The 25,025-nt window shown below is 29.7% G+C and overlaps 1 protein-coding gene across 1 annotated transcript in view; it reads left to right on the top strand.

The window, feature by feature from the left end:
• Positions 1–25,025, top strand: part of LOC148230305 (neuroligin-4, X-linked-like) — a 75,535-nt gene that overhangs the window by 38,385 nt on the left and 12,125 nt on the right. The window contains exons 2-3 of the mRNA XM_088195044.1: positions 17,765–17,921; positions 24,601–24,790. Of these exons, the coding sequence (XP_088051170.1) occupies positions 17,807–17,921; positions 24,601–24,790 (305 nt within the window). The 5' untranslated portion in view covers positions 17,765–17,806. The remainder of the gene's footprint in view (positions 1–17,764; positions 17,922–24,600; positions 24,791–25,025) is intronic.

Below are 25,025 nucleotides of genomic sequence, written 5' to 3'. Positions count from 1 at the left end.
AAAATTGTTTGGACGTTGAGGATGTGTATGTAAATTGTTCAACATATAAAAATTGACGATTATCGTAGCTTAGTAAAGTGGTATTTAAGTCACAAAACATAAGTATTTTACTCTTCTATTGTATATACATAGGTACTTAAGTTTTTGTAGACATATTGATAGGGCGATATAGTATTATTTATTATTATATTTTCATAACTTCTGGGTGCATAGATATGATGTAATATTTAAATCCACCCCCGTTACTTATTCAAACGTAAAGCAAATTTAGCATAAGGCACGATAAGAAGAGCTGAGTTACGTCTCAGCTGAAAAAGATTTTTATTTAGGGAAATTTTCAATATTTACGACGTTATCGCCTCTGTGCAAAATGAGTCATGAAACGTGACCTTTCCACGAGGCGACGAAGAGGCGCCTTCTTTGAACCCTCTTTAATGAACGTTTATTAAGTTTAGAAGAAATTGATTCTAACTTAATTAATGCTTTATGATTACCTTTAAAATTGGCAAGATGTATTAAGAAATACGACACTCTGCTATATTTATAAACAAATACTGTAGAACATGGTTGGTATTTTTTTTGCAGACAGCTAGACAATGTGAGAGATATTTATAGTTTATGTACAAAATATAAAATTTACAAGTCTGTCTGTATTTAGTTAATAAGTTTTACTTTTACAAGCGAGCGGTGATTGCCTGCAAATGATTTTTTAAAATGGTGTTACCGAAAACTGGATGAATAGGAAAACAGTCCATTCCATTAAGGTTTAGTTTTACTTCCATATCCAATCATCTGTGAAAGTAAATATTCTAAAATCCTCACATTTAGCGACTGTCTGATAATTGCAAAGGATTGTTCAAACAATGCTTATTCGATGCAACGCTATTAGTGCTTCTTCCCGCTTAGTTCTAAAGCTTATTAGTTAGGGGTTTAAAGTATTTTAGTAGAAATTGATTCCTTTCAAAATTTTGCGTGGCTATTGTGCAGTTAAGGGTGCTCTGCAAATCAATAATGTTTGTTTATCTTTATATTAATACAACTTTTATTTATAGAAAAAGTTATTAATTTAAGCAATTTTTTATTTTTTTTTACATATGTTTAAATGCATTTTAATCAATGATTTATTAATCTGAATTATTTAACTAATTTGTTAATGTTTTTATAATTATTATTTTTTAATTATCAAATTATTTTATTGGTAACATTTATAACTAAAATACTGTTAGTATTATTTTATTGCAAATACCATTATTTTAAACTTTTTGAAGTATGGAATTATTTAAATTATAAAATTATTTCTAGCTCTTGGCGAGATTCGTAAAAAATTATATTTGTTACTATTTTTCATCTTTATTTACAACCTTGCTTTTATTCACTGAATATCAAGCACATTAAATATAATAAAAGTAAACAGCTGCGTAAAATATTTTAGAATAAGTATTTTATAGCCACCAAAGATGAATATTTGCCTTGTCAGCGATCTGGTCGTTTAAAGATCACCAATAATAAAAGTCATATGCTAAATTTTTAAGTTTGTGCTAAAATCTTTGCGATAGCTTTGTGAAATATATTGTTTAATGGCAAGTTTATAAATATATAGTAATTTATTTAAAGTAGCTATATATTCAGAAATTAATATTTGATAAGAAAATGTAATTCGAGTGTTATTTAATTAAGTCAATTTAAATAGCTAAGTATTTTATATTAATATATAAGTATTTTTTTATGATTAAACTTTATTTTTTGCATAAATTTGTATGCAAAATAAAAGGTGTTTTTAAAACTCGATTGAACTGCAAAAATAGTTATTGTATATTTTTTTATTGTAGTCCATTTTATCAAAAATAAGTTAAATATATATTTTAATTATTTGCTATTTAAAAAAATAGTTTTTTAAAATTAAGTTTATTTTTAATTAAGCACAAGATTTAATATACAAAAATTCTTATAACAGCAGTTTATTCTATTTTTAGTTTAAATAAAAACTATGTGGTACGGTATCAGTGTTGCTATCGCAGCCGCCACGTCAGTGTTGGTACAGTTCATAAATCGCCCCCCACAAATCAAAAACATATTTTTTTTTTAATCCTTTTGTCAGGTACTTACTGAGCTCTGATTTGTATTAAATCCTTAAGTCTAGTCTATAAATAGTGTTCAGATTTTAGTACATCGCTTCAAGTCCTTTGAAGGCAGTAAATTATTACAGTTGAATATTGAATTTTCACTATTAGTGCCTTATTCTAAATAAGATTTCCGCGCCGCAGAGTGAAACAATATAAATTTCAATTTGTTCATCCACCCTTTCCAAACTCAGAGTTTACTTAATCATTAGGCTTTTAGGGGTAGCTTTTATCATAGAGACATCCTCGCCTTTAAGTCTTTTGAATTAATCGTTGACGATTAATTCAAAACCTGCCCCCCGCCGTCGTTGCTTTCACACGGTCCATGAATATGAATATTTTTGTCATAAATACGGGTCGGGCTGTGTATTGTAGGTACGGTGTGAAGCTAAATTGTATTATGTCGAATTATACAAATTAGCTCCGGGCTAAAGTTAAACAATCCGATGGAAATTGACAGTGGAGTGCTCAAGCGAGAAAAGCTTACGAAAGCGCGAAAGACGTAATCAAATTTATTTGAGTTTTCAGTTTAGCTTTTGTATATACAGTGACAGGCACTTGAATCAATAGATTAAGTTGATCTTTAATTAAATAAATTATTAGAACTTTATTTAAATAATCTGAAATTCGAGAATCTGTTCTCAAGTTCAATTCTTGCAGTATCATAAATTTCATTTATTTATTTCTATTGGATGTTTGCCCATTTTTATTATCTTTGTGTTTTATATTAGCAGGTAACCAAAATGTGACATCAGCCTTATAGTATTAATATTAACATTTAAATGTCAAAATTCACCGTGAAGGTCATTTTGGTAAGCATCAAAAAATAAAAATTATTTTTGAGATTAAGATATTTGATTTGGTGTAATATTATGTATTACAAGTATGTTTGTGCATTTGTATGCTGAGCTAAATTCATCTTCATTCAGCTCCAAGTATCTTTGATCAATTTTACATACATACATGTATGTAAAGAAGCAATGACTTGCGGTTATATCGAGTCAAAGGCTTCTTGTAATCGACAAAGGGCAAATAAAGTAATCTTTGTTATACTCCGCAGCATTTCCCATCGATTGCTCCACGGTTTTGTAAATGTATTAACAATTTTCCAATCGTTTAGAACTCTATTATAAACAATTTGTAAATGAGGTGATCTGGATTAATTACAATAATTTTTGTATGTATTATATATGACTATTATTTTTATTAAATATTATTAATAATGTTCAAATTGCTGAAATACAAAGCATTCTTATTATTTTCCAATAGTATTTTACTTAAAATGTAATTATATCTTAAAATAAAATTGTTAAACATTAGTTTTAATCACTCACATAATAGTCTTAAGAATATTTTAACTCATATACCATTTAATTGTAATATTCAGATTAACTTTAATAATACATATTAAAGCAAAGCATTAGATATAGTAAACTATTAATTCTTAAAAATCATGGAAATAATAAAAAATGTCATTAAATCTAAATATCAGAAGACGAAGAATGAACATAATTTTTCAATGTCAGGAGTGCTTATTTTTATTGAAAAATTTGAGTCACGTACTAAAAAATTTGTACATTAATTTTAATGTCAATGTATACGTGAAGTCATATTGTATTTTCGTTCGAATGAACTATTTATCTCTGAAGCAGGTTGAATTCTTGATTATTAAATCTAATTGGACTAGAGTGGGTGTGAAGAGGGAAGCGGCTGATTGTTCAATCTTTTCTATCTGTTGTTGCTCGGTGGCTCCACTTAGTATGAGTTTGAATAAACTCAGCAAGTGCAAATTATAGAGCTCGGTTGATGTTCTAGAATATAGATATTGTTATCTTGAGCGTAATTATTGATATAATTAGCCTGAAGGAAGCTCAGTGCTTGCCCACTTTTTGTTGCCAAGATAGTGTAAGGATTACCGTTTAAATAATTTGAAACATATCATCTAGGCAAGTTTTAAAAAAATATTAATACTTTCACAATCTCGTATGGCTAATATGATGATTTCTGGCGCATGCCTTGGGATTGTACAACGATTCTAAATTTTTTTTTTTTTTATTTGAAGTAATTATGAAACATAATCACTCAGAAAATCGGCTAAAGACAACGATACCAAGAGAGCGGCTAAAGCCGACTGTAGCGCGGGCGGGCTGACTGACGCGTGAGCCATGAATTGCTTATCAGGAATTGAATTAGTCGCGCGTGTGCACTAGAACTTTAGCCGTTACTCGTGCTCGTGTTTACAGTCGCCCGTCATTAACCGTTCATGCGGTTGACGTTTTGAATCTGTCTATTTCTCCAGCTTTGCAGTGGGAGCTGCTGGCTTCCCATACTAATAGCTGGGCAGTTGTGAATTATTTCGTACACTTTACATCCCGATGATTGTGTTCTGAATTTAAGAAATACGAAAAGAATTTTCAGAACCGCTTTTTATATCACTTCAATACTCGTATGGAATATTTTTAAATTTTATTGGGTTGAAAAGTGAACTTATTTATATGTATTTGTCACTAGAATTTCATTTAAAATCTATAAATTGAATATAAAAAATGAACTAAAAGATATTTTATCGGAAGTATTTAATTTAATAAAATTAATTTTAGCATACGCGTGGATGGTTTTCTACAATGAAAAAAATTAATACATTCACTAGAAATAGTCAAAGTGAGAATAGATTGTCAGCTCTCACTTTAATATCAATCGGAAATATGTATTATAAAACATATTTTTATTGATTTAATTATTTATTTCTAAATACCATATTATTATTTATTGAGAGTTGCTACCTGTCAAGTACGTATTATTTTATTCAAATTTAAAATCAGTAATAGAGAAAACTGACTGCTTTGGCCCAGAGGAGTAATTCAATTCCGCAAGGAAATCGTTAACGACCGTTTTAAGTACGGAAAGTTTTAAAAGCAAAGTGGTACGAATTTTTTTATGAAAATAACGAAAGAAAAAATCGTTCGGATTCGTTTCTGCGCTTAAACTCCTCGTTCTCCCGGCGCAAGTTTCGAGATAAACAAACAAAGCGAAATATAAAAGGGACCTGTAATGTTTTTCTTCTTTATCCCGTTTTTATAGAAGTGATAAAAATCGCTTTTGTAACCGACGCTGTATAATGAAAGGTTTATCGTGTAATAAGCAATTTTTCGCGGTAGATTACCGAGATGGAAAATAAACCAATAAACTTTGCCAGAAAATTATCGGTGCCGCATTATAGCACCGGAATAAAAAAATAAACAACAAAAAGGTTTTTAAGTTAATTCTCATTTTTAATGTGTTTTTCTCCATTATGGCGATGAATCAGCAAAAGTACGAGGAACGTTTTTTTTTATTGAATGAGTTTACTTATTGATATGCTCTCTAAATATAAATAAACATAGATTAAACACTCGAAATATAAATTAATTTTAATTAAAGAATTTTATCTATATGCGTTTATAAATTGTTTACTGGTATTTAAGAGAAAATCTCTAAGGGTATATAAATGCTAATTAATTGTCGTTGCGGTGATCAATCTTGCGACTCATGCATGTTATCCAGAGCATTAACCCATTGCCCCCGTTTCACTAATCAAATTGTAATTTACTTATCTCAAGATTAGCCCTTTCGCCCATTTTTCACCCTCATCTAAAATTCATGCGTCATTAACATATTCATTCCGCAGTCTTACAAGACGCATTACTTACTCACGTATTTAAGCACACACGGTTTCCCACACATTCCATTATTCAGCTCGTCGGTTTTAGACTCCATAGGTAAAACCATACGTTGTTGTTGTGTGCGTAACAACCGGGTTGTGACAGGTGTTCTTGGCATGGGGTGCGTTTAACCCCCGGCTGAGCAGAAATTATCGCAGCAAGAACGGTGGGGTTGGAAAACGGCAAAAAAAGTGAATTTTACATACGCGATTATGATATGAATAAAACATGTCGCAGACGTATCCCTGTCCCTGTTGGCGGACGTGATTTTTTTCCACGGCACGTTCAGGAGTCAGGGGTCGAAGCGACAACAACGTGATTCCTTTGCTCGATTCGACTCTGCATTCATATAAAGTTGTAGTCGAGTGACGCCTGAAATATAAATTGTTTTTAAGAAGAAATATAGTTTGGGTGAAGGTATTATTGATACCAAAAAATAGAAGGTTGCTAGGAAAATAATTGCAATTTTTATTTTGACCGGATGAAATATCTGTTATGTTTTACTGATGAACATATTTATTTAGCTATTCAGAAACAATTTGTGTTCTGTTTTGTTACTTACAATATTATGATAAAAAAATCAAATTATGATTTCTAGGTGTATATATGAGGTTGTAAAAAGTTTTGGCTATTACCATTTTTTATTCTTGGCTTAATTGGCTAAATTTCTTTGTCTTGGACTATATTGTTTTTATGTCTCTTTACGGGAATATACTTGTATTATCTTTTTCGCCTTCTGCTCAGTCGCTTCCTTCTTCATGTTCTTGGTCTTCAGTACTGACCATCAAAGAAACTGAGCACTCAGATCTTAAATACGGATTTATTAAATTAAAGACAGGACGTTCTTCTAGACCTGATTTAATTCCCGATTTTATTTTGAAGGGTGGCGAAGTCAGTCTCGCTGCTCCTCTAAAATGTATTTATGATCTGATTCTCAAAACATCGTCATTTCCTGATCTATAAAAAATGCACAAAAGTCACCCCTAGTCATAAAAAGGGTGACAAATTATATATAAAGAATTATAGACCAGTCGCAGTGTTGTCAGCTCCTGCTAAATTATTTGAAATAATTATTCACAAATATCTCTATAATCACTTTCGGCAAGTTTTGGTAGACCAACAGCACGGGTTTCGTCCTGCCTGTTGTTCCACTGTTACTAACCTTCTGTCGTTCACCAAAACGGTGACAACTTCTCTCGATGCGGAAATTCAAGTAGACGTCGTGTATACAAATTTTGAGAAAGCCTTTGAAAAAGTTTGTCATAGGTTATTATTAAAAAAATTGTCGAACCTCGGTTGCTCAGATAATTTAACTTGGTTATTCTCGAGTTATTTAAGCAATCGTAGACAGTTTGTAACCTATGGTGTACCATTGTCAAAAGAATATTTTACCCCTTCGGGGGCTCCTCAAGGATCCAATCTGAGACCTCTGCTTTTTGTGTTATTTATTAATGACATAAATACAGCAATTAAAAATTCAAGTTTTCTTCTGTACGCAGATGATTTAAAATTATATAAATGCATTCGATCTGTTGTGGACTCCTTCTCTTTACAAAGGGATTAAGACTCTTTGTGGAGATGGGCTTCCATTAACCGTCTGCCCTTTAGTGTCGGAAAGTGCCATACTGTGTCATTTTCTCGATCCCGTTCGCCATCAGCTTATTTCTAACATCTCGGTGGTAACATTTTGACTAGAGAAACTTCCACTAAAGATCTCGGAATCACTTTCGAGAGCAAATGTAGGTTCTCTCTACACATACACGACGTCTGTGATAAATCTTTCAAGATGCTCGGCTTTGTTATGAGGAATGCCTTTTACTTTGACGATCCGTCAGTTATTCGCATCCTCTATGACACCTTAGTTCGTAGCATTCTTGAATCGGGATCTATAATTTGGAATCCCCGAATAGCCAAATATTCCCTTTTAGTGGAAAAAATTCAAAAAAGGTATTTAAGATACCTGTACAAAAAGATATTTGGTTATTATCCGTACTTATATCCCAGCGCCTTTCTTTTAGGAGCGTTGGGATATGATTCGCTGAGTTCTCGCAGAAAGCTGTATGTCGCTAAGCATTTTTTCAAATTACTAAAAGGTGCTGTCGACAATCCAGCTATTCTCGAGGAATTCCAGTTTTGGGTTCCGGAACATTTTCGAGAATCACGATCAAGACCTCTTCTGATGGCCGTTAGGGCTAGGACATCCGCACTTGCCGACTCGCCTATAGCTGTGGCCATCCGGCTCCTTAATACGCTGGCATTACATATTGATTTATTCAATGTTAGCTACGAGGATCTGATCCAGTTTATATCATTTAATTTTAATATTTTATATTTTTTTGTTATATTTAAGTATTGTTATATTTATGTATATATACGTTTTTTATGTTTTATAAATTTAAAATTTGTTTTTGACCATTGTGGCGCATTGGGGTAACCTGTTAGGCCACGATGGTCTTAATTTAATCTAAAAAAAAAACAAAAAAAAAAAAAATATTTTTTTCCCATCAAGGATTTAAGTTAAAATAATTGTCTGAGTACGAAAAAAAAATCTGTTTACACTTTTCGTTAATAAAATTTCTATTCCATTTCTGTGATGGTATAAAAAATCGTGGTTTTATCATCTTTATCAGTATTTTAGTTCTGATACTTATATGATTAAATCTCACGTAGGGCACTCAACCATTAGCCATTTATTATGTACACTATAAATATATATTTTTTATTTTTAATAAAATTTTATGGTTTTAGAACCCAAGGAGTGTAACTTCCTAGCCAGTAAGACGCTTAGTGGAATCTAGTTATTACATTATTTACATATGTTCCGTGACAATTGCTCTCGGAACAATTGCACTCAGGGACTATTGATCTCACGGACAATTGCTCTCGTGTTTTTATTTATTGTACTGCATGTGCATCTATAATAAAATTGTACGTTTCATAATTTAAATAGTAAAGATAATTAATTTTAAAATCTAATTTAATTGCTATTTTTTAAGAACAACTTATTAAAAATCAATGAATATTTTTTAAAATCGAAGCATTGTTACAATATTAATATGTCTTAAAAAATCATTAAAATATTTACATTGTATTAAAAAATACAAGCAATAAGAAATTTTAAATTCGCGCATATTTGCGATCAAGTGCCACACAAATCATCTGCCAATAAAATGTTTATGTTTATATCATAGCGGTCTTTTGAATGCCTATTTTAGTAAAATTTCAGTCACCTATGCGGAAAACAAACATTTACTTGAGACTAGCTTAGTAATTCCCTGAAGCTCACAATATGTGTCTAGGTTTTTACAATATACGCAAAACATCGATTTAAAATATTTTTTTTTAAATCCATAGATCTTGATTGTTGTTGTTTGAATTCTAACATGCTAATTTAGCTTGATATTTATAGTCTAGATAAACATGCAGTAAATTAAAAAAACATGAAGAAAAGTGTCCGTGAGAGCAACTGTCATAGGAGCAATTGTCGCGAAAGCAAATGTCTGTTTACCGTTGCAACAGACGATAAATGGCGAGATGTTTTCTCCGAGCGGTGGTGGAGAAGCTGGCGCATGTGTGATGTCCGTGGTAGGTCGTGTCGTGGCAGCGGAAGTTGATCCCTCTCTGCTACAGTGGTGCTCGATATGCAGGAGTTCCTCTCGGGATGTGAGCGCCAATAACAGTATGTTGACTCTTCGAGTGGGTGCTGGTTTCTGCCTTTTCCTCATCGAAGTTCAGAGTCAATTCTCATTGTTCAGTTCAATTATGTAGCAATCATCCCGCCAACGGCGAATTGGTAATGTGGGTACTGTAAAACCCATAGTTTTAAACGCAGTCTTTGATTTTTCTTGTCTTGCAATGCAGCCCAAATCTAAAAAAATAAACTTTTTTCTGTTACAAAAATTTCATAATAATAACATATATTTAACTTTTAATTAAGATACATTAATTTTCATATACGTAATATTAACTCAAATATTAATTTGCATATATTATATTTATTGCCACATAATATAATAAGTTATTACTTTAGAATTTCTTGCAACTTGCAAGAATATTAAGTCATTATATTAATTTCGATTTTTAATTAAAAATAAATAGTGTTAGCCCTTTAAAAACTATTTAGTAAATCTAGATTATTTATACATTTTTTAAGGATTAACACAATGTAATGATTTTTGAAATTTTTTATTATTGAATTCTTGACAAGCTAAAAAACTAACATTTTTATGGTTCTTGTTTAAAATTAAAATTATACAGACTTCTTATTCACGAGTTTATATATTAGATTATCATACACAATTACAAGTCCTTTTCTAACAATCAGAATACAATCATTTAATGGATAATATGACATATTTTAAGCTAATTGTTAATTATATTATTATATTACCACTGTTTTATACAATAATACGAGTTAGATAGAGTTGTAGTGTGGAAGTATAGAGGTGAACGGGCACGTATACGGATTAGTGTAATTAAAATAAATTATGTATAACACGTTTAAAATTTCACTTTGAGTAGAAAACGTGGTAAAGCTCGAGGTCGATGGTGCTTTCGAGACTAATTTTATGCAGCTCTGCGGTTTGCAAGGATTCATATTAGAAAGCTTAATGGACGGAGTAAAGCAGTACCTTCGTTGACATGTCAACCCTACACGCTAAATTTACGTCTGCTAACTTTTAAAAGGTCGCTGACTTCACTGTAAATGTCGGCGCTCTTAATTGCTTTGGTCTCGTTTGAGGCGGGTCCGTGTCTTGGATCTAAATGTTCAAAGAGTACGTAGAAAGACACCATAAAATATCTCCGCATTTAACTAGTCACTTTTACAGGTGGTAAGTGGCATGTCTTATAAAAATGTCACTATAAACAAATTGCTTATTTATTTGATAAAGTAAAAAAATATATTTTTTATGGAATTGATGTTGAAAAATAATATGTCTTGTAAAAAGAACAATGTTTTTAATACGGATATATTTTCTCATCGTAAAATCGTTGAATCAACTACTGTGCGATGGCTTTATTTTACGATTCTTCCGGAGAGAAAATTTTATGATTACCTGCTTTTTCCTAGTTCTATCCCATCTAGCATATTATCCGCGAAATTTTATTATTATATTATGCTCACATTACGAGAATGCTTTTCGAACAGTATGGTTACGAAACTGCCACCCTCAGACTACTCCCTTTTTAATCGAATATCGATTTGCTTTCATCGTGGAATTTATTTATTCTTTCCAGCGATGCCTCTTACCGGGAAGGAAACTAAATGAAGGCATTAGTCTATTGGTGCATCGACAATTTGCCGTGCTATGTCTTCCACTCGGACCATTAATCTTTTGCCAGATTTTCAGTCGAAATTGATTTGTTTTCGAGAGAACATATTAGATATAAAATTTTCTTTATTTATTTTTGTAATATAAATATGTATAAAATAATTAATTTATCGCTTATAAGTTACATATTTAATATTAGCAACGTGTATTTAATAAACAGATACAAAAAAAAGATAGTAGAAAAAAAAATTATCGCATTTTATGCGTTAAAAGCACCACAAATCAAATGTCATCATTCAAATTAAATTTTTTTTATATAGTAATTGTCTTACAAACGAACAATGCATAGGTTTTTTTTTGACTAAAGCAGGTACAAAGTAAAGACAAACTAAAACCCACAACGTTACAGACTATGCTATAACTAGTGCATACCGTGCGTGACAATAGTGCAATTATAATATTATTATTTATTCAGAAACTGTTCGGTGCATTTACACACGCGCAAAAAATTTATTAATTTACACGTACAATTAAATAAAAAATTCAATTACTTCCTGAAATCATAGTAATCGTCCGGCAAAACAAAAAAAGGCAAACATGAAACTTCTCCCCAGGCAGTCCAAGCCTATAAAAATGCACACACAGCGCATATACTAACACTTGTCAGCACTTCATTAAAAACTTTCACTAAATATTTATGATTTGGGACGCAATAGACGCTTGGGACGCTGAATTATGACAAAGTGGAGCTAGCTAGCTAAATTTGAGTTTTCTTCTTCAGGTTAACCTTGATCCAGATACGATATTTAAAATTAAAAAATAATCTCTAGCTTTACAAAAATTATTGCACAAAAATAACAATTTGTAGTTAATTTAGATTTGTTTTAAAATATAACCCCATAATTTGTCTAGAAAAGTAATGAAAACTAGTTACATATTTATTGTAATTTTGACATAAAATTATTGCAGCTATTTATACATAAAGCGCAGGCTTTCTGGTGACGTGGCATTTAGGTTTTGCGGTCACTGAGGGCGCTATAGTTTATTTTCATTGTGTTTTAGTAAGCTATATGGTGCAGCTTAAGGGACAGCAATCTCTAAGGGCATCGATAAAGGCTTTGGGGAGGTGCTTTTTGTGGTGAGATCAACTGTTTAAAGGCCAAGCCCTGGCGGCGACTTTACATTAAATTTGTTATTGTCAGGTATCTGGCGAGGTTTGAAAAACCATTTTTTTTTGACTAATGATGAGTCACCTCTTATCTTGTCGAGGCTACAAAATACAATTGTTTTAATTTTCATTATAAATGAGCATAACATTAATATTTACGGTGACCAGAATTTTGCGCACACACTATTTTTTTGTAGTAGAATTTTCGTTTGCGCAATAATCGCCAAATACAATTTACATGTAAGTGAAAAATATGAATTAAAATCATGAATATATGAAGTTCATCTAAATATTATACATTAATATTTTTATTCCTAGAAAAAAGCAATATTAAAATACAAAAAATGTGGCAAAAAATATTTTTTAAATAAGATGTATTTTATATATTTATTAAAAAATTTAACCACGAAAATATAATAGAAAATATCATATATGTATTTAATTCAAAAATATATTTAAACCAAAAAATTACGTTCTTTTTTACTTTTGCATATATATTTAGATTTAATTGTTAAAGATATACCTTTCAGATTTTTTAATATGCTCTCATTAAATGGTATTAAATTACTGTTTTTAAATAAATTAAACTTTTTAGTGAGCCTTGATTTGAAAACTATCTAGGATACCTGTAATTGACAAATTAAGTTTTTCTCAGTTATTTTAATTTACTTTTGTCAATTTTAAAACGTTTTTCTATATTTAAAAATTTGATAAGTAATTTAAAGCTTACTGATAATTTTACAATTAATTTTCTGTGAATTATTAAATATTTTTTTTGTGTTATATATAATTAATTTTAATTATTAAATTTAAGAGAATGTACAAAATTGATAAATTTAAGGATATTAAAATAAATTAGCTATTTTTTGAGCTTACAATAATGTATTATATATTATATTTATCATCTGTCATGAAATCTAAAAACAGCGATTTCTTTTCATGATATTTATTTATAAATCAATATATTTTTTAAGTTAATTTATGGAATTCTTACTTGTTTAATCTATTAAATGTATGTTGATAAATTGATTTGTTTACATTAACATCGAAAGTTTTAAAAACAATTTTTAGTTACGTTTTATATTAATGAGTTCACACAAATATAACTTTTTATATAAAAAAAAGAGTGAATACATATAAATTTTTTTTAAAAATGGATTTATATACGTATTTATGTATTTTAAAATTAAGTGTAATGAAATATTTAGAATATGTATAACTTTAAATAAATTAAAGCAATTTTATAAAATTACAACTTAGAAAGAGCTTTGGTCCATTGGGACTGAAGTTTACAGAGCATTTAATAATTGGATTAAAACTAGCACTTGAAACTACACAATGAGTTTTTAAACAACTGTAAAAAAGCTCTTAGGAGCAAATGTATTTTCTAAAGGCGATTGGGGTTATTGACCAGTGATATATTATTTTTGATTAAATATCGATGATGGACTAATTAATTGTTTTCACTTTTAAATACAATATAAATATGTTATATATATATATATTTTTTTTAGAATGGTAAAAAATGATCAATTCATTACATGTTACTTAAAAACAAATGTGATGTTTATTTTGCAAATATTATATTTAATATAAAGCGATATAAGCAATTAGAAACGTTTTTTTAGGTATAATATTACAATTATATAAGTATTGTTCGTTAAAGCTACATATTTGTAATATACTATTTTTATTATCACTCTTTGATAGTATAATATAGATATATTAGTTAATGGTGTGCAACAGGCAGCTAAGTTCATGGAAGTTATTGTATTGTTTGAAAAGTTAAACAACGCTTTCGTTTTTAAAATTAAGAAAGTTGTATCCTGGCGTGCATTATACAGATTTTTTTTAATATGGTCACCATCTGGAGATGTAATCGAGCTATTTGTGATATAAACTAGATATTGATTGAAGCAACTTTTCGAAGGGCGCAAAACGCTTTTGTATTTATATATGTATTTAAATCACTATTTTGGTCTTTCAATATAGAATTGAAATTTTTTTTTTTTTAATATCTTATAAAACTTATAAAATTTAACAAATTTTGAAGGCAATTTTCTGCTGATTTTTTTACTCACTGATATTATTCTTAGAAATAGCTTTAAAGACCCATAGCCGAATATTCGCCCTTTCGGAATAATTTACGTAAGGTCGACTTTGCGTAACTTGGGCGCCTGTATTTTTTCATTCAGATCTTTCACCCAGATGCATATCGTTTTGGGATAAATGTTTGAGAAAAATATAAAAATTCACCCCGAATATTTTCCGCCCCGGAGGGGATCTCCTGTCATAATTCAAAACTTTCCCCCCGGGTGCCCGGGGAAAATGCTACGGGATAAGGTTGAAGGAAAATGGGAAACGATTTTTTTCTCTGCTGTGTGACGCTAGATGCTTATCTTTTTCGATTCCAGCAAATAGCGTCAAATTTGCCTTTTTTGTGTGTCGTGTTTTTGTTTCTCTTTTCTAAAACATAAATAAATCCAGGAGATCGTAATTTCCTTTGACGAAATACAATAGATTTTATCGGCATAAAACATAAAAGTAAACGATTCATTTTGCAGTGCCTTTTATGACGAAAGAATTGCTAAGATGCTGGAAATAAATTAAACTGGCAAAATAAACGGTTTGGACAGTCTGTCACCGACATGGGTACACGTAAAAATCGATACGACTCTTTTTCAATGTGTAATTTTTTTTTAGTTTTTGTATTTAATATATTATTAATTACATTTATAATAATATTAAAAACATATAATTTTAATATTTTAATTTTTTAAAAAAAAACTTTAAAAAATTAAAAATATTTAGGTTTAGTTATCCTATTTTATACTTTAGTACTAATAGTTCCAGCGATGAAAATAATAAAATATTAAATTAAAGGAAAAATACTTAAAACCATTTAAATTTATTGAGCAAAAAAATATAAGTAGCTGACTATTGACCTAAAAGACTTCAGTTCGAATCCCAATTTCTTGAGTATTTGGGTATACAAATTAATGATTTATATATATATTTATAATTTTGATCGATTATGACAGATTAGCTTCACCTAGATTTTTATAAGCACACGGATAAATAGCATAATAATTATTTTAAACAGACATATATTGTATATATTAGGTATTTTTTTTTCAATTAGCTACTTCCACTTGTATATAATATCTTATATGTAATAAAAGAAATATTAAAAAATGCGCAAAGCTAATTTTAGAACGTTCAGGTTGTAAGACCTGATGTTCTTTGGTCTTATATACGAAGTAGAAGTGTGCTCACGAATAAGATGATTTATGAGCTTTTGAAATGTGAATCTAGAGACTCTGTATTAGTTGGATGGACAAAGTGATATTACCAATTAAAATATATGAATGAAAAATATAGAAGAGAGTGTAAAAGAAAAATAAAATATTGCCTTAAGAACCCTCAACAGAAGTTTTGAAATATTATTACATGTATATCTAAGACAGTGGTAAAGAAAAATATACTTAAAGTTAGCATGCTAACATTAAAGAAAAATATTCAGATTGTTTTTTTGTGTATTATCTGGATATCACATGTGATATAGTGATATTATCATAGGGCTTCTAAAGGTTTATCAACACCGGGGAAGAGATTTTATATTGAAAATATAATACAATTACGCAATATCATAGTCAAAAGGTATGATTTGCCTACCTTTATCAACCTTCAACCCTGGCGCTTCAAAGTTTAGATTCAACAGTAAATATTTGCAGGTCATCTACAAACAATTAACCCTCAAAGGGCCGGAAGTAAATTTGTGTGCCTTTAACTTTGATTGCCAGACGTGCCAAAAGCGATTCGCACGTCTCGGCCATGACGAATTAGAAACAATATTTCTAGGGGTGGCCGCGGTCTTTCGTCGAGCAAATCAAATCAACCCTGCTGATGTAATCCGGTTTCGGTTGATCCGCCCCGCGAGTTGCCCCGGGCAGGGGTGGTCTCGACCCCGCAGTAATGAAATTACCCGACCAAATTGGCAAGAAGTTGGTGGGCGGTTCGGCCATATTTCTAAACTAAACAACCGCACGGCACATCCGGGGCTTATCTGATTTGCTAAATTGCTTAATCAAGCCGAGAAAAGCCGAACGGGGAAAATTGCCCGATTGATGTACGGTGGCCGACACGGTTTGAGAGCCTTAGCATCTTTCGGAAGAGGCGTTCAACGGAAAGGGTTTCGTTGTATAAAATATCTCTAATACCATAATGGGCAATAAACGTAGACGAAAAAATAGGGTAACGCTCATTTTTCAATATATGTATATCTTCTGGAATAGTTAAACAATTTTATAGCCAATAGGTATTTTATATAGATGTTCCATAGACATGATTTTATTACCTACTGAATGATAAATCTACTGCTAAGACCCAAATAGCACCTCCTCAATTTACCGCTATATATTTATTTAATTTACATATAAAAGCGTAAAAATAAATGCAACCTTTTGCATACTGTTATTTTTATTGCATTATAAAATTTTGATTTTGGGTTTGTGAGAGAAATATTTAAAAATTAAATTCAATATAAGTAATAAAAAAATATCTGTATATATATTATAAACAATTTATTAAGTATAAATCTATGATTAATTTATTAAAATTTAAAAAGTCATTTTAAACAATGTATGGAAATGGAAACAATATATAGAATAAAAACAAAATAAATGAATATGGATAAAAAAAAATCCAGTAGTAAAAAATGTATAAAAAAATCAGTTAAAATTTTTTTTGCAATTTTTAAACTACCTTTTAATTAAAAATCGTGAGAATCTAAATATTTTGCTATTAAATTGTAATCACTGGTGACAAAATCAGTTTTAGCATGTGACTTACAAAGACAGGGTTTAAACGTGTCTTATTTGTTAAAATAAAACACCACAGTGAAAAATCCTTTCTACACATTAAGTCAAAGTACCCGTCATTAATCAAAATGATTAAAAGTATCCGCCTAAAACACTTAAAGAAGAGATAACACGTGTATTTGGGATTGCACGTGTAATCCTTTCTTAAGATTAAGCACTTTGTTTCAAAAAACTACCCAATGGTCATTTGTAATTTTTTCAATTAACCAATAGGAGTGGAAAAAAGTTTTCTATAGATATGTTTATCGCTAAAAATACTGAAACGCAGACAAACAACGATTATTTTCTCATACAATCCATTTATTTGAGATATATTTTCGTTGGCCGATATGTTTGTTTAAGGCAATACATATTTATAGCGCGTATTTAATCCGTTGAGTGGTCTCCAACGGTGTTTCATTTTAAACAAAAAAATAGGTTTTCTTTTAACTTTTTCTTTTTATGTTTATAATCGTTAATTATTTTATTAAAAATTTAACAGATTAATTCTGTGCAATATTACTATTTCCAGCTAAATTACCATTAAATCACATAAGGGTATGTTCAACAGGTTTTTACGCCATGTTTAAGACAATTCTGCTACTCTATAAATTATCTCGGCTAACTGATGCTTTTTTTGCAGATAAGTGGGTGAGGGGTGGCAAGGAGGCGTGAGGATGGCGGAATGGCAGGCAGGCCTTTGGGAAGGCTGTCATGGTCGCTCCTGTTTGTACCTCTGCTATTTGCACGCGCAGCGGCTGGACCGAGATATAGTTCTAGGATCGTCGATACTCAATCAGGTGAGATGTTAATAACAATATATGTACATATAAACAATAAAAAAAATCAGAGTCGCAGTTTATAATTGTGAATGACTGACGAATTAGTTTAAAGAGCCAGGAACAATTCTAAAAACTTAAATATGTTACAGTAAATTTGTATTACCAGTTAAGTTATAAATTCTCTTGTCTCGCATTGTTTAATCGTCTTGTCTTAGATTGTGTTATTGTCTGCCGATGTGAACGAGTGTCACATATTTTATACTTTGAATTTGAGGCAGCTCTAACGAATCACAGATGCAGATGTTGGTGGGCCAATTGCATCGTTTGAATATTTAATCAACGAAATATGTTCACGTTGCAAATATCGTTAATGAAAGCGGTATATGACAATAGATTTTTATGCAGGTTAGACGCATTGTCTATCAAGCATCCTTTAAAAGGTGTTTTTTTTATTAGAGTTTCTTTTTTTTAAGTACGTTAAAATCATCTTGTTTTTATTTATACTTTTTTCTTTAAAGCATACTTAGCAACATGATATTGGTAAACAGTTTATTTCTGGTATATTCTTTAATATTGAAAGTTAGCCGAGCTTTTTAAATTTGACAATTAAAAAAATTTGTTTTCAATTGTTAAATTAGCAAAATTCACGTTTAATGCTCTTCTAAAAAGGCGAGCTTATCAAAATATCCAAACATTAGGTGGTAGTAAGTTTAGCAAGTGACACAGAACGGCGCTGGTAATTGTTGGCAGGCAGCTGCGGCGACACTCGCTAATTACAGTTGGCGAAACTTTTGAAACGTTACGGTCGTGTAAAACCTTCGAACGAACATCGCTCCTATGTATAATTTATCATTTTATCCCCCCGAAATCATCCCCTTGTTTATTGCGCCGCGAGTGTCAAAATCGAGCTGATCGCGCAAAAGCTCCTGCGAAAGCACATAAAAGCAAACGACGAAAAATATTGGCTCACGTAAAAGTTGGGATGTTCTCTCATAAATGGAGTTATAATAATACTTTTAGATAGAAGTATAACAACAAATTTTTGTTTTTGTTTTAATATAATTATTCAGACTTTCTAGAAAGCGTCAAACTTGTTAATGATGAACACAAATGGCAAGTTATTCTAGACAATAACTTACTAGTTATGTATTACTTATGATTGGAGAAAATATGTTTTCTTTTAATGTTGACAAATATATATGGCTAAAAAAATAAAAAATATTGTTAACCAAACTGTAAAGAAAAATATCATATAAAATATAATATTGACTTTTTATAAAATGTTTTATTACAAATGAATCAATCCTAGTTCAAGAATACTTTACATTTTATAAATAGGTTGAAGTCATAAAATATGTGAAATTCTATCAAAAGCAATCTCTGGTCAAGAATTTAGTAAATTTAATTTATTTTAATGTGGTGGAATCTAGTAATGCATTTAATTTTTTATTAAACAATATTTTAATAAATTTTACGACAAGATGATTCTACTATAATTGATTTATTGAAAAAAAAATTTCGCGTTCGAAAAATTTCCTAGAAGTTAAATTAATTACGAACTTGCAGCCTGGAGAGCAATATATGTAATATATAGATAGTGCGCTTAACATAAATAATAAAATCCTAATATACGAGCAATAATTCAGAACAATTTTAAAATATGCTTGCTCAGTGTGGAGTAACACAAGGCATATATTTTGTCGTTAAAATGACTGCGCATGTTATTTAATTTCAAGGCGATCACTATATAATTTTATATGCTTTTTGGCGCGTACTTTAATTTGTTAAATGGTCTCCTACGGTGTTTCATTTAAAAAAAAATCTCAAAAAAGCTAAAAGCTTGTCACATCAAAAATCACATTTATTTTTAAATAAACAAATATATAATAGCGTTTTAAAACTGTAGATCGGCACGTGCCAATTAAAAAATAAGATAAAATTATTAGAATTTTATTTTAGTACTTTCCTGTTATCAGCGCTCAAATTTATTTTGCAAATAGTTATTGCATAGGTTATGCATTTAATTTATTTATATACATTTTAAATGACTCATTGAAAGCCAGTAAGAATTTATATTATTATCCCTTTTCAAGTTAATTAGTTAATTAAATATTGGGCTGTTCTTTTTTTGCTGCCGCTTGTTCGCAGCTATCATGTTTTAATTTATGTAGCTAAACGTTGTTGGCCTTCACAAAAATAAATTTCTAACATTATTTATACATTTTATTAATTTATATACAATTATAAATGAGATGTCAGCCTCTGACTTTTTGTCTCCAAACAAATTCGAAAGCTGAACTAATATAAATAATATTAAAGTTTCAAATGTATGTATAAAATAATATTTTTTAATAAATCTGCCACCCGATAACTATAAAGTACCCTTATTTTTACATCATTAAATTATACTGCGGCCCATGTAACATAGCAAACATCTGTGTTTGGCCTTAATGAAATAAAGGTTTAGTATGAATGATTTAGAGAAAGAAAAATGCATTTAAATGGTTATAGATCTTTAGCTTATTGTATTTAATTCGAATTTTTTGCTCTTATTTTATTTTAGCAAATACTATGTATTGCTTTTAATATTACGTAAATAAATTTTATGTAAATAAATACTCAAAAAACAAAAAAACTAGTGCGATTTTACATATAAATCAAGTTATTTTATTTTTGTAGCGAACTATTATGAACCAGTTTTATTCCAGTTTGTATTTATTTTTATACCGAATATAAATAATTGGCTCTCTTTGTCTCATTCCACTGCAGTGCATTCTTTGTCCTCAAACGAGTTACATCCAGGATTTAGTTTATCTTCCTTGTTAGCGAAGCATTTTCTATATACAAAGCATTTCTTTAAAACGTCTCTTTGTCGTTTTCCATTAATTCAGATATCGTTACATTTGTTGCACATTTTTATTGCAATCTCGATAAATTTCCAGCTGTGTTACAATCGCAACAATGTTACAATAACAACTAGCAATCGTGTCGAGAGCATTCTGAATCGAATTACTTACTACTAAAAATAGGGTAAAAGATATTGACAAAAGGTATGAATTTACACCATTTTTAAAAAAAATAAACAGAAATAATTATTGATTTATTTTATACAACTTTTTAAAAGCTCATCAAGTACAGTTATTTAGATAAATTATTTTTTTAAACTAAAAATTTATAAATTATGCTTAAGACTTAATTAAAACAATATCATAGACTGATATTATTATATATTATAATATATAATATTATTAATCAATGATATGGTTTGAGTTAGGCACAATTTATAACTTTTTATTTAAAAAAATTACTTTGACATATATCATCTAAGTAAATGTGTGTCTTAGTCCAATAGATAAATATAATAGGATTTTTTCATTATATATTTAAAAAAATTGGTTAAGTACTGGTTATTTTTTTATACATATTAATTTATCTTTTATTGGAATTGATTGGAATGTTATATTATATTTTAATTCTTTGTAGATCTCAATGGTGTTTTTTATATGACTTTTGAGTTACAGTACTGACGAGAATATCCCCAATTGAATTATTATGAAATCTAATTTGTTCTACTACCAGCTACAAATAGATGAGATATATATTTAATTTAACTGAAAACGCTACATAATTGTGTTTGAATCAAAAGCGTGGACGTCAGAGACGCGGCAAAAATTCAATTGAATCAAACTCGAAATCAAATAGACGTCGACTTCGCAATTCCGACGCCCTAATTGAAATTAACGTCGACAGGGGAAAAACACACATTTTTAGCAAAAAAGAGAACTTTTCACTTCGTGGATGTAATGTCGTTATGCAAATACGGCGACCGCATTCGCCGATTTTGTTTTTTTGCGAGCGTGCGCGAGCACTTGACCAGCGAATCGATTAATTAGATAAATGTTGGCTTTTTATATAAAAATTAGCTTAAAAGCTCAAAACGAATACTCTTTTTGGGATGATAATAGCATTTGAATATTTTTCATGCACTAAAGCTCATAATTTTTTATATTTCGTTCAAGAGTGCCTTGATTTATGTTTTACAAATATAAAATGTTTAGAGGGAAAATAGGAAAAGTTAGCGGCGAAATGCCTACGATATAAGTTGAAAGTTTACAATTATAAATATTGATTGATAGCTTTTTAAAACGTAACATTATTTCCGCTTCTTGAAATAATATTGAATTTAACTTGAATGAATCCTGGTTATGAAATTTGTTACTAAAGTTAACTTTTTAATTTGTTTTGAAACAAAACACAAGAAAACTTTTATCATGATTAGTTTATTATAGTTAGTGATTCAGCAACCGGTCAATACCACCAATGCCACATTAAAGCACTAAATTTAACTTTGTTACACCGTCGTCAAACTCTTCGAGTTGCTCAAAGTTATGACTGTGTTAAACTCAAATCGTGCAAATTGTAAAATTAAATTTGAAAGCTTGCACGATAATTATTTGGCTATGATATAACGTATATTTCAGATTTAACACTTTACAAGCAAAATTAGGAGCGGTCAGTTAAACAATAAATCTATATTTTAATATTCTGTTAAACATATTTGTTAAATATATTATATTAAATTTGCATTTTTTGATACTTTATTAAAGTAGTATATACCTATATCTTCATTGAATATATAAATATTAAAATAAAAATATTTATATCAAAAATTATCAAGCGGTCATTATATATTATTTCATGTTTTGAGGGAGTGACTTTGCACCCAAATAAAAACCGGAAAAGCAAGTAGCAGTTAATGCTGTACTACTCCTCTGATGTGCTTCAAGTCTCTAAAGCCTTTTTCTATCTCTATCTGCATGAAAATCTGCCCTCCTGAGATTAAGCGTCACATATTTTATATTGCTGGTTCGAGACTGTTCTAACGAATCGCAGAAGAGGATGTTGGCGGCCAATTGCATCACTTTTTGGACATACATACAGAATGTTTTATCTTTGGAGTAATATTTTTATGTGACCTTGAAGTAATCGGCGACAAAAAAATAAAAATAATTAAGACGAAAAGTTTATTGCTCATTATAAACATGCAACTTACAAACTTATTTGAAGATACCAGACTTATTTTAAATTCTCATTAAATCATTATGTACTGAAAATGCTTTAATATTTTTCACATATTACTTTAGCTATCATTTTTACCCTTTCTTGGTTTGTATTAGCTATAATTTTTTTGTCCTTTTAACGGAGGAACTTCTATGTGTTTATTTTTAGATATTTATTAAATTATTTGTTTTTTAAATTTTTTTTAATTGACGCGACTAGAATTCATTTTTAATAATCGAATATGGTAATTGTTTATTAAAAAAATGCAGAATTTTATTTATTTTACACTGCTTTCTAATTTTATTTAATAATAAAGTGAGTTAAATTTAATAATATATATTTTTACACGTAGGTATTGCTATTACTATATTGCAATTTATTTTGATCAATTTTTTTAGTATCAGAAGGAGTGAAGTTCTGGTGTTCAACTACTAGACGTAACTTATTAAAACTATTGAAACCCTTTCAATCAGCATTGATTAAGAATAACTGCAACCTTGCCTTTAAGTCTAAACACACAGGAGAATGATACATTGCATATCTGAAATCTTAACAAGCACAGAATATAAAATTAACAGCGTTTGTAGATATCGAAAAGCTTAAAATTGTATCTGTATTTTATAAATAGTTAGAAAAAAATCATTTTGGATTGATTTGCACCGGAACAATCGTTGAGATCTCAGATTAAAATAATCGAGATTCCAAGTCCAAGCACAGCATCAAAATCGCAATGGGTTAATTCACATCCTGAAAAATTAACACTGTGACTAATATTATGTGCTCGCTTACAAGAACACGTCTAATTATTATTACATTATTAAAGCAATTTACATTTTACTATCTAACTTGCCAGTTTTAACTAGTCTAAATTCACAATCGCCGCATATTGATGAAAAGCAAAAAGAGCAGAGAAGCCATGCTGGATTTATGTGGTGGTCCAAAATGAAAAAAATATTTATTGCAGCGACGATTTCAATGCTTTTTGTGTATTTACGGTTTCTTTTGTTGTTAAAAACTATTGTTAAATTTGCTCGTGGAATTGATTTAACCCTTTAAGCGCCAGTGACTTTTTTGTCTTCACGATTCAGTATTTCTTTTTAAAAAATAAATATTAAATACTTGGTTTACTGATAAATTAAGTTAATATAATTTGCAAATATTTCGTTAGCTTGTTTTAGAAAAATAATTTGTAAAAAATAAATAATTAACAAATGACGCACCGGTTAGTCACTGGCGTTTAAACGGTTAAAATATGGTTACGATTTAAATACGATGAAAAGCGGTTTACATAAATAAATATCGTCATTAATGCGCTACTTTTTCTTTCAAATTATTTCAAATTACATTTTGTTCTTAACTGGTCATTTTTTTAATCAAGTTTTCAGCAAAAATTTTATTTTGTAATTGACTATAACACTTTAATTTATATCATAAAAAAATTTAACTTTATAATATGTGTAATGTACATTTTGGCTAAGCATATATGTATGTCAAGCTGCAGTGATATATTTGAAAAAAATAATAACTGCAAAGTAGTCTTGAATTTATAATGCTCCAAACCCTAAATCTAATAATATTTCACTTCCAGAAGATACAAACGTACACAAAATTGAATAATGTCTTCTTTTATTGCTAGGTGCTATTAGAGGAATTATACTGGAGCCAAATTCGAGGCACTTGGAGCCCGTGGAAGCTTTCCTAGGGGTACCTTACGGCATGGCCGAGAGACTTCAACCCCCGCAGCCCCCGGCAACTTGGCACGGCACTAAACTGGCCGATTCGTTCGGACCCGTTTGCCCCCAAAAGTACCCCGACGTGTCCAACAGGTAGTTAGAAAATGCATTTTCGTTTTTTTTGCAGCCAATTGCACCCGAGTAATAAAATCATGATACATTTTTAATATACAGTAAAACCGTTACATTTCAATATACAGTAAAACCGCATTGAATTTACTTAATATTATTTCAAGTTACATTTTAGCTTTTGATGTCTTTCATTTAATTGATTTTATTAAATATCATACTTATTCTATATTTAAAATTAAGTTCTCATTCACAAACT

Source organism: Plectrocnemia conspersa, unplaced genomic scaffold (assembly GCF_051122295.1).
Source record: "Plectrocnemia conspersa isolate PC_06_02 unplaced genomic scaffold, ASM5112229v1 ptg000010l, whole genome shotgun sequence".
NCBI classification, from domain to species: domain Eukaryota; kingdom Metazoa; phylum Arthropoda; class Insecta; order Trichoptera; family Polycentropodidae; genus Plectrocnemia; species Plectrocnemia conspersa.
The sequence above is the reverse complement of the archived record's forward strand: the minus strand, read 5'-3'. Positions and strand labels throughout refer to the sequence as shown.